We start from the raw sequence: 12,160 nt of genomic DNA, 5'->3' as shown, positions 1-12,160 counted from the left end.
CGCCGCCAGGTTACCCTTTATGCACTAGGAGGACAGCAGTGATGGATGTACTCGGATTGTTTGATTTAAGTGCAGTAAAGGTGCAATAAATTCAAATGTCTTTGCTCTGTAATCTGTAATCTGTTCATTGCTATAGTTGCTTTTTAGTAAACAAAGAAAATGCATTTTTGGTTGGGAAAACTCACACAGGTTACAGAAATTTGAAGTGATGACACAAAGAGGAATAGACAAATTGGAACGGGAACTCTCCAAAAGTGATGCTGATAAATGGGTACTCTCTCCTGATTGGATGTAATTTGCAACACAAATGAAAATGTATTTTGTGTTTATTAAAAGAGCTGGAGAGACAGGGAGACTTCTGTTCTATGGTTACTATAGACTACTATAGTAACGTGCCGACGGGACACACCATAGACTGGTACACACGCACACCAGGTTCCAGGGTTGCCAGGTTAGCCTTTGTCTATGAAAACAAGCCCAAAGCCCTGTGAGCTCTTCCAGGGTTGCCAGGTTAGCCTTTGCGACAGAAACAAGCACATCTTTGTCATGAAACGTTCAAGAACCAATGTCGTGGTTCACCCATCCCTCGTCCTACACCCAGGGAAGGGACACCCATGAACGGATGAATTACGCCTCTAATTATTCCCACTTACTGATTTATGATGTCGTTTACATGTGTGTGAAAAGGCATAGATCACGTCTTCTGATCCCATCACTCTGGGAGAAGCTTGGATGCTTCACTTCCCTGTTTGGCAGCTGTAAAGACCATGTATAATTAATGGCTCTATTTGCCCCGTGTCTCTCCATCTCTCAATATCCCTCTCAGTCGTCTCTCTTTCTCTGTCTCTGTCTCTCCCGCTTTCTCTTACCCTTATCCCCTCTCTCTCTCTCTCTCTCTCTCTCTCTCTCTCTCTCTCTCTCTCTCTCTCTCTCTCTCTCTCTCTCTCTCTCTCTCTCTCTCTCTCTCTCTCTCTCTCTCTCTCTCTCTCTCTCTCTCTCTCCCCCCCCCCCCCCTCCCTCTCTCTGGGTCCAGTCAGGACTGTTCTAGCCTCATCTCTGGGCCAGCTGTTCTAGCCTCATATCTTGCGGTGTAGTAGTGGTAGTAGGAGTAGTAGTAGTAGTGGTAGTGGTAGTAGTAGTCGTCGTCTCCTCCCCAGGCAGGTGATAAGGCCTTCTACACAACAACACCAGCTAGAGGAGGCAGACAGAGGCTACAGCTGCTCCCTCAGCAGCTGTAGCATACAGTACAGTATATACTGTACAGGCAGTGGAGAGACAGCCTGGACAGGCCCAGGAAGAAGAAGGCTCCAGACACACAATGTCGAGCAGAATAGAACATCGGAGATCCTCGAATCTCCACAGAGAGAGCACAGAGCAAAGAAACAAAAAAGAGAGGGAAGGCCTTATTATTGTCAAGGGGTTTTCAGGGAATGGAAAAAAAGAACCATGTGATCCAATGGATCAAATGTAATAGTTATTTAGCCACAGGCTCTTGTTAATACTTAAATATTTATGAAACCGATTGATTTTAAGATATTGTGAGTTATCTTTTCGCGACACTCTTGAACAGAACAATGAATTTAAATCACGCACGCACACACACTGTGTCTGGGGGGGGGGGGGGCATCTGTGCTGGCTTATTGTGAGAGACTGAGGAGGACTGTAATATACACATAGCACACAATGAAATGCCATTTTCAGCCTTATCTTCGTATCCTCAAGTATGCTCATTATAAGATGCCACCGGTTTCTGTCTCATTGATAGTCTGGAATGGATCAAGGTCTCTTTTTCAATGGCAAGAAGAATGTACAAGAAGGAACATTTGCAACAATGATTTTGCATACATTGACATAGACAACGCAAAGAAAATATAAAAACAAAAACAAATTAAAACCAAATATTACAAAAAGCAGGTGCATACAGGCCCGGATTAACAATGGAACTTAGTGGCGCTTAAGCACCAGGGCCCGCAGCCTGGCAGGGCCCCGTGCGAGAGGCTATTTCGAATAGGTACAGCTGTTGCTTCCGTCGAAACCGTATTCATAGGTCACCAATTTCAACCGCTTGTGTTTTTGGTCCAACAATTTCTTAACTCCTATAGCGCCATTGCCGTTGATTAATGCCAATTGAAGCCTAATTTTGATACTAACGCTTAACGCCATTGCTGTTGATTAATGGCAATTGCGCTTTTATAGTGCATTCGATCGATCGAGCCATAATGCTACTTACGTTAGCCGGTTAGCTAGCTATGTTGTTAGCACAGCACTGGATCGTCCATCTTAGATCGTCGTCGCCATAATAATCCATTCTATCCGTTTCTTTCAATCGCAATGACGGCACAGAGTCGGCGATGTGGAGCTCTCCAGAGCTCCGGTTTGGAATCACATTGTAACCAAGGCCTGTCCAGCTCCGTTCAGCTTCCTATGTTATGTCTACTGCTAGTGGACCGGAAATGCGGCTTTTCAAAATAAGAGCTCAAATGGAAAAAATGCTGGCGTGAATTAGATCCTAATTTTGCAATAAATGAGATAAGAGTTAACGACTCGGTGGGAGCCGGGAGGTGACTTGAAAATAGTAGATCCAGTTGTGTAGCAGCGGCGATCGTGCTGAGCGGGGGCACGTGCGCGCCGGTGTACTGAACACAAGCGTTCATTCACTGGGCGCACAAACGCAGAAAGTGTCATTCTTGATTGTGTTACGCCCCGGCAAATCACATGCATTTGTGGCTGTGGCGGTGGCTCAGGGGTAGAGTGGCTGGATGGCAACCACAAGGTTGCCAGTTCGAACCCGGGCTCCCCCACAGTTATAGTGTCGAAGTGTCCTTGAGCAAGATACTGAACCCCTAATTGCTCCTGATGTGCTGGTTGCTGCCTTGCATGGTTTCCGCCGCCATCGGTGTATGAATGTGTGTGTGAATGGGTGAATGTAATGCACAATCTACAGTATGTAAAGCCCTTGGATGAAGGCGCTATATAAATGCACCATTTACCATTTATGCATGTGTTTCGCGGCTTCTTCCAATATATATATTCTTCCAATATATTCTGCCTTCTTCCAATATAAGGTCAGCTAAAAAATCTTTTAAAAATAGCAAAAGAACATCTAACTGTTCTTGACATTCATTCCATATATATGGAGCATACACCCTGAAGACAGTCTCCCAGCTTAGAATTGGTTTTAGGCACCTTCAGCATAAACTGCACACTTCTCCTCCTGGAAAGTTAGCAAGCTGAAATAGAAGCCATTGTTCTTGCATTAATCACATTTTTGAAAAGTGTCTTGTCTGAAATGGCCAAACTTGCATCGATGATGTCACTGGTAGGCTGTCAGGTTTCTGAACTGTCCACATCCCTTCTCTGAGAAAGGAAGTGAGTAGACAGGTTTCTGAACTGTCCGCAACCCTCCTGAAACACAGAGTGAGTAGACAGGTTTCTGAACTGTCCACAGCCCTCCTCTGAGACACAGAGTGAGTAGACAGGTTTCTGAAATGTCCACAACTCTCCTCTGAGACACAGAGTGAGTAGACAGGTTTCTGAACTGTCCACAACCCTCCTCTGAGACACAGAGTGAAGGCTTATTCATAGTTTGGATTTTCGGTGGTGAGGTGACCACCGCTTCACCCAAAACTACAACATGACGTCACTGAGCCGTGGTGAAGAGCAAACCACCGCTCTCCCCAGCCCTTCTCTCTGTTTTTACTCACCACCGCTCATCCAACCACAACATTGGCGACATCCAAACCACCGCTTCGGTGGTCACCTCACCACACGGAGCGGTGGTCACCTCACCACCGAAAATCCAAACTATGAATAGGCCTTGAGTAGACCGTTTTCTCTACTGTCCACAGCCCTCCTCTGAGACACAGAGTGAGTAGACAGGTTTCTGAACTGTCCACAATCCTCCTCTGAGACACAGAGTGAGTAGACAGGTTTCTGAACTGTCCACAATTCTCCTCTGAGACACAGAGTGAGTAGACAGGTTTCTGAACTGTCCACAGCCCTCCTCTGAGACCCAGAGGGAGTAGACAGGTTTCTGAACTGTCCACAATTCTCCTCTGAGACAGAGTGAGTCAATTATGTTTCTGAACTATCCACAGCCCTCCTGTGAGACAGTGAGTAGACAGAAATTGTACCATATTATAATGAGCATTAGGGTGGACCAATTTTAAGAAGATGAGATTGGAAATAGCTAAGTGAAGTGATCAGATTTTAATTTATTCATTTCTATTCATTTGTTTCGTTGCTTCGGCACCACAAGTAAAGGCATCAACTTAAATGTTCAAGTTTTGCATATTGGTGTCGTTTATTCGCCACACACTATGTGAAGGCCTCGAGAGCAGTTCAACAGGTTCTCTGAATAGCACTTATTTCTACTGTGATTATCCCTCGTTTAAGGTCACAATTGCCATTTCTCACTTTGTCAAGTATAGTGTCATTGGGAGGAAATGAAAGGCGAGCACCCCTGCAAATTGTTCCAATTTTCCAGGGTTACATTTGTACACTGTTGAGATGCAAATTGATAAATGTCAATGCTATAAATTGATATACAGTAGTACATTTGTAACTTTGTAACTTACAGTGTAACAAATGTATGAGGACAACCTAGAGAGAGAGAAATATATACTGTTAAATTGTTGCTGTCGGTTTAGAAACTTGACCAAATCCGTTTATTTTCAGGTAAAGGAAAACAGGAACCTTTGTTCCAATGGATCCAATGCAGTTATTATTTAGTCACAAGCTAATTAATGCTTTTTATTGGTTCAATATTTATAACAGACAAACTTAACCACTTTCAATTTAAAAATGTATCAAAAATATCGTTGCTATAGTATTGAAAACAGGGCTACATAAAGAGGAAATGGGAAAGTAAATAATTTAGTTCCATAGGTAATGTAACATTGGTGTCTTGTGTAGGTATCACATGACATACTGTACTGTTTGACGTTTGAACTGTCAAAATATGATCTCTGGCCATTTGCAGCAGTGCCACGGGGAGAGTTTTTGTGTGCTATTGTAGCACACAAAATAATTTCCATGTCGAGGATCCTTAAATTGATTGCATTTGGCCGCGGACCACCATTTTGTGCCAGGCACCCCCATTTAAGAAGCTTTGTCAACATGTTTTGAAATGATCGGATCTGCAGACGTTGTAAGCTTATTGATCTCCTGTTTTTTATAATAAACTAAGAAATAAAATAGGGAGAACAGTGTTCAAACTGTTTCCGCAGGGACCCCCTGCCTAGAACCTCCTCAAAGACTCTTTTGTGAACCAATATGTTATTGTAGCAGCTCTTGGCTGTATAGAAACCTTTGTTACCGTTGCTGTATGTCACGTGGAAACCTTATGTCCGAAACCGTTCCTTTTTTATAAACATTTAAGAATAGCTAAAATATCCGATCTACAAGCTAGCTCATGGCGCGTCACTTTGCTAAGCGTTGTGAGCTTGTAAAACGAATATATTCGCTACTTGTGCGCCACTGTAGCATGACAAAGTAGGGTATTTTTATATTCTGGATTTAAATGCAATGGTACAAAGTACGGGTGCATGTGTGCATTTTAAAAGAGAAATAGCCAGCACTCCGAAGTCCATTCAAGGTACATTTATTGCATTGTGCAGCACGGACAGACAGACAAAACACGGACGCGTTTCGGCGTCAAGCCTTCCTCAGCGTGTATATAAAACAATGCAACAATTGGGACACATTTATAGAGGGGACCTGAGTGTGACACTAAAAGCGGTCCGTCTAGAAAAGGGGCTTTGCTGGGCCTCTTCACAAATTCTTCACAATAATATAAGCCCAACCCCCCGCCATAGGCTATATAAGTAAGTAATAATTACTAATAAGTAAGACAATAAATACAAAATGAGAGAACATCCAAACGGGAAGCACGCACATCTAAAAAATTTTGACGGGTGCAGGACAAAAATATACATACAGGAAGAAGGTAGGAAGTCCGCACACCGTTCTTTAAGCTCCCAGTAGTTTTATTTAGGAAATCAGGAATCGACGTTTCGACCCCTCTGGGGTCTTCATCTCGAATCATTCCTGATGAAGACCCGGAGGGGTCGAAAACGTTGATTCCTGATTTCCTAAATAAATACAAAATGCACACTACCAGTCGAAAAGTTAATGTTAAAACCAATTAATTTCATCACAAAATAAATACATATTATTACACAACAGGGACACCGCACCTCTCTGAATACACACCTTAAGACACATCCCAAACCAAACTTTGTCTATAATTAATTGTGTTTTTTTATTTTCTTTATAAAAAACATCCCTTTGTTCTGTCTGTAGGGTGTGTATCCACCTGGCTTCTCTTTGTCTGTTACCTCCACATGTGTACATACGATTGTATCCCTTTTTCCCCCACACTTTGTCTCAGTAGGTCGTAAAATAATATAAGAAACAGCAAAAGTGTAGTAAGTAGTATTCATGTAGAATTTCAGATTTGTTGGACATACTCATAGACATACGTGTATAAAATAATGAGTAATGGAGGGTATTGTCTACACCGTTGTTCAGTGGTGTAAAGTAACTAAGTACATTACTTAATTACTGTACTTAAGCACAATTTTGAGATATTTGTACTTTAATTGAGCATTTCCAATTCCCAATACATTTACTTCTATCCACTACATCTCGGATCCAAATTGTAATTTACTACACTGCATTTATTTGAAAACGTTAGTTATTAGTTACTTTGTAGATTTTGATTATTATTACAAAACATATACATTGATTAACCACTTCAGCCCTTTATACATTTCGGCTATTTTCAAAAGATGTGTATTTGTGTACATACATTTGAAAACTTGTGAAATGGGACATTCTGCATAATGAGCACTTTCTACTTTTGGTACTTTAACCCCTTTTGGTGTTAGCATTATGTTATGCTTTAGCTATTGAAAAATAGCAGATCTACAAGCTCATAGCGCGCCACCGAGTGGCGCGCTACAAGCTTGTAGGTCTGCTATTTTTGAAAAATCGAAGAACGACTGACATAGAAACATAGCTTTTTCAGAAAACTGTCAGGATATAGAAGACATTTTTAGAATCTGATCTCAGGTCAAAATGGGTTAAGTACATTTTGATACCAATACGTTTGTACTTTTTCTCTAAGTACATTTTTAATTCCGGACTTTTACTTGCAGTTTTGATACGTTTTCCACCACTGATATATATTGTTTTTTCTTCTTTATTTTCAGGTGGAGTGGCAGCGGAACGAGGACGTGATTGACCCGGTGAGCGACCCCAATTTCTTCGTCACCGACGACCATAATCTGATCATCAAACAGGCCCGCCTGGCTGACACGGGCAACTACACCTGCGTGGCCAAGAATATAGTGGCCCGCCGCAAGAGCAGCTCCGCCACAGTGCTGGTGTACGGTAAGGGCAGAGCCGCTTTATCACCTCTCTCCATCTATCCCTCATTCATTGTTCATCATGTGGGCGCAGTCGCACCCGCCTGGCGACCGACCGGCCAGCACTCTGCCCTCGGCAGGGTCCCCAACAGATAAGACCTCACATAACAACACTTGGCTGTGGTGTGTTCACATGAAATTGCCTCGAGTCCAGGTTATTTATTTTCATTGTATCTCGTTTTTTCCCCTCTATTTTTTAACCCCTTTTTACCCCATTGCGTGGTCTCTCTGCAAGGTCTCTGTCTCTCTCTCTCTCTCTCTCTCTCGACTGGTGGTGGAAGAAGTCGTCCAATTTAGTTTTTTTACTTGAAGTAGCACTTCACCCATTTCCAACCGTATCTTCATATAATTGGTCCTCCTCGCTCAATATTCAAGATTGCTTTATTTTTTTTATTTTATTTTCTCTTCCCAGCGTTAGAGAAAAAAAAAACAGAAATTGTGTTTCTCCTAAAAGACAGCGAATATCCATGAATGAATAAATACAATTGTGCAGAAAGAATTATACGTGTCAATATAAATAAATAAATCCCGAAATGAAATGACACCTACCAGATTCTTTGTGCTTTCACTGAACCGGCAGCCATTGTTTGGTTCCAGTTCCGAACCAACTTTTAGGGTTCTGAACTAATTCATTTTCAGTGGAAACACTCTGAACTGGTTCAATAATAAGCGGGAAAAAAGAACCAAACCGGTTCAACCCTGGTGGAAAAGGGGCCAGAGTGAGTAGACAGAAATGTTGCCGTCTAATGAGCATTAGTGAGGAGGACCAATTATATTGAGATGGGTTGAAAATGGTTGTCCTTTTAATTATTTCTCTGCCGCTAGCTACATTTATAAGCGTAGACAAGCGTTTACTGTATATATGAACGCGCCGTCCGTCTGTTTACCTTTTAGCTTTGCTCCGGGTAGTATAGCCCTCCTCCTTCACCAGCAGCGATGCGATTTCTAAATCCAGCTCTGTTGAGCCTCCATTATAACCTGATTTTCAAAGTGCCGTATCTCCAAAGGTTAGAGAGCTGTCCATGGTGAGCCGGCGCGCACCCGACGATCATAAATCATTTGTGATTTTGTATCGCATCGCTGAGAAAATGTAGCTGGTTGTACTGCTAGCTAAAGGCTGTGGGCTGTCTTGTGTGGTGTCGTTCCACTTCCGGAAGCCCTCACCTTCCTGTTTAACCCGGAAAAAAAACAATCTCCGTAGCATTGGAGTGAACGAGCGGCAGAGAAGCAGTCAAAGTTTTTGAACACTAAATGGCAGTAAAGAAGTTAAGTTAGCCTATGCCAACTTTAAGAGAAGGAGTTGTTCTATTGTGATCGTCATTTTACTGTCAATGGTTCGTAAGCAAGGGTCATCATCGCCATGCTGGCTTGTGTTGGACATTTTTGTAAAAATGCAATTTTTCCCACAGACATACAAAATGAGCGGACAATAATATTAGCAGTAACACAAAGAGCTATAGCCCTGAATGACCATATATAGTCTGTAACTCTGAGAGTGTTCTTGGTTCCAATTGTACACTCTCAGAGTTAAGGGCGTCCTTGCAAATAAAACATTAGAGAAGGGAACCACTGTGTGGACTCCTAATGTTCCATAGTGTCATCAGTGGCGTGCACAGATATACACTAGGGGTGCTAGAGCACCCCCTGCCCTTTTGGCAATGTGCCCTTTTGAAAAAAAAAGAAAAAAAAACTTTTTTTTCTACTTTTTTTTTGATTTTTCAAAAATAGCAGACCTACAAGTTCATAGCGCGCCACTCGGTGGCGCGCTATGAGCTTGTAGATCTGCTATTTTTCAATAGCTAAAGCATAACATAATGCTAACACCAAAAGGGGTTCCCGCCCAAAATGGATTAAGGCAACCGGCCGGTTCCACGCGCTGCACAAGGTGCCCTTTTTTAACTTGAGCACCTGCCCCTCTAAATGTCTGTGCACGCCACTGAGTGTCATAGTAAATAAGTGTCATAAATATTCGCAAGAAAACCTGGAGACTTGACATTCACTAATTGGGTCTGAGGATCAAAGTAAGAAAATTATAATGGTGTGTAAAAACAAAAGTCATTGCCACGGACACATGTGTCCGTGATGACCTCTGTTCGTAAGATGCTGCTAATAATGATGTACAATTGGAATGCATGTGATCAAAACGTGCCGATGCTTCCCCATGTTACTGATCCCACTAGTGCCAGCATGTAGCGTGATAACATCTCCTGCATTATGAATAACCGCATAAATTAAAGAGGAGAGGATATGCATTTTGCACAATCATTAGCACAATTTAAAATGTTGCCAGCATCCATTCCACCGAAGCAGACGGATGCTTCAATCTCAGCGGCTGCCATAGATAGCCATGTCTCCCCCCCCCCCCCCCCCCCGTGGTAAATCCAATATGCGAAAACGGAAATTGAATTAACAACGTACGGAAAAGTATTACTTGTTCTTGATAATCAGACTGACCTTTATTCAAATGCAATGGAACAGCACATTTTCTAGCTCAGAGCGCTCCCTGGGCACCAACACTACTACACTTTGCATACATTACTGCTCAACTTAATTCCCCACTACATGCAAACAGGCAATGGTGGAGAATAACTTATGCATGATATAGTCAAGTACGTCACGTTATGTACTTGAGTATATTACGTTTATTGTCTCCACCAGGCCAAAGGCATGGGGAGAGTGTATGTTTTGCACTCTGTCCGTCCGTCCGTCCGTTTGTGTGTGTGTGTGTGTGTGTCCGTCCGTGTACAGCTAATCTCTGGCACTGTTGGCCCAGACGATGCCAAACTTTGCACACACACTCCCTAGATGCCAACGACGAACCTCTGCCCCAATTTTTCCACAACGGCATGTTATACCACCACCATGAGGCCGACTTTTGCAAAACACATTTCTGTAGATTACTCCTACACATTTTATCCATACATCACGCAAATCAGTATACACAATCTCTATAGTCATGTGATCAACACGGACCTGTCCGTTTCCCCATATTCCATCCCCATTGGCTAAGATTGCCTTCCAAAGTTTGCAGGATTGGTCCGTTTTGAAATCAAATCTCAAATCTTAACACAGCGTGCGATTTCCGTGCAATTATGCACACACATTCCCACTAGGCAGAGGAAGAAATGCCACTTAAACATTGTAAAATTAGCCTCATGGTGGCTCTACAACAGGCCAATTCCTGTTTTTACCTATAACTGCACCGATCTGTGTACACATTTGTATGCGCACTCCCTAGAGGCCAAGGAAAAAACCTTTGCCCTACATTTTTCGCATCTGCCTGTTATAGCGCCACCATCAGGCCAACACATTTCTTTATATTACTCGCACAGATTGTATCCATACATCACGCAAATCGGTATACTGTCTGTCTCTATAGTGTTCAACACAGATCTGTTAGATTTTTCATATATTACTCCTACACATTTTGTCCAAACATCACAAATGCTATTATCCTGGTGGAGACCTGTGCCCCGAGGGGCACTTTTTCTAGTTTCTTATATTTTTTTTGACAATTTGGCCAATGTTTGACAAGTTTTTATAGTATAGTTTTAGTTTTAGTATTTGATGCAGTAATGGCCTTTTTTCATGTACAGTAATTTAATCTCACTTTACCTCCCCCCAAATAATCTAGTGGGGACCCCCCTGGAGGTCCCGACCCTGTCCCTGACCCTGTCCCATATTTCATATTCCATCCTAATTGGCTAACATTACTTCCAAGGTTTGCAGGATTGGCCCGTTTTGAACAAATTGCCTCAAATCATGAACGCAGCGTGCCCCCCGTTTCACATTGGCCTGTTATAACAGGTGGATTTTTGCAAAACACATTTTTTTAACTAAATGTCTCAAATCATCCAATTGCCATCAAAGGCATAAGAAGAAATGGCACCCTTTTCACATTGGCCTATTATAGCGCCACCAGGAAGCCACAATTTCCTCACCTGACCTGGTGGAGACCTGTGCCCCGAGGGGACATTTTTCTAGTTGGGCTTTGAGGTTCAAGCGCAGCGTGGCTACTACCACTGTATGGTCCATAATGCAGCCACAGATGGACCTACACATACTGTACATGGAATATGTCTCAGTAAATCAGTTCTAATGGAATACATTAATTCAGGCCTCATGGAGAGTGAGCTTGTGCGTGCGTGTGCGCTAATGTGTGAATGCACATGCCTCCAGCACATAAATACATTTAAATTAGACCAGCGGAGAACAAAATTATTCCCCGTTAACAATCATTTGTTTTTTTGTTATTGCACAGTTGAATGAATGGCCCACTCTTTGAATTCTCTCACATTGTCAAGTAAAAAATCTATCACGTCGGGCCATTAGCACCCTGCTTCTTTTACCTTCTTATTATTGTCAATCAAAATGTTCCCACTGTTCGACCCGCACGTATTTTTTTTGAACAAATTGCAGGGGTGCTGCCCCCATTTCATTTCCTCCCCAATCACGCTGTACTTGACAAGATGACAAATGACCATTCTGACATTAAAAGGGGGGGCGGGGGGATCACAGTCGAACAGGAACACTGTTATTACACTTCAATTGCATGACTGTCAGCTAGTGGTGTAAAAGTACATTTACTTGAGTGCTGTTACTTTTTGTTTTTGCTGATGACTTTGACTCCGTTATCTCCGTTATGTAATATATATATATTATGAATTAACCACTTGGTGAAACTAGCTGATCTACAAGCTCTGCTATTTTCACTTTTCTTTTGAAAATTA

The 12,160-nt window shown here is 42.4% G+C and overlaps 1 protein-coding gene across 2 annotated transcripts in view; it reads left to right on the top strand.

Moving 5' to 3' along the window:
- unc5a (unc-5 netrin receptor A) overlaps positions 1-12,160 on the top strand; it is a 299,074-nt gene that overhangs the window by 183,056 nt on the left and 103,858 nt on the right. For both annotated transcript variants that reach the window (XM_079501568.1, XM_079501567.1), the window contains exon 5: positions 7,215-7,395. In XM_079501568.1, coding sequence (XP_079357694.1) covers positions 7,215-7,395 — 181 coding nt within the window. The remainder of the gene's footprint in view (positions 1-7,214; positions 7,396-12,160) is intronic.

Source organism: Electrona antarctica, assembly GCF_951216825.1.
Source record: "Electrona antarctica genome assembly, chromosome: 1".
Lineage (NCBI taxonomy): Eukaryota > Metazoa > Chordata > Actinopteri > Myctophiformes > Myctophidae > Electrona > Electrona antarctica.
This window is presented reverse-complemented; position numbering and strand designations above follow the sequence as displayed.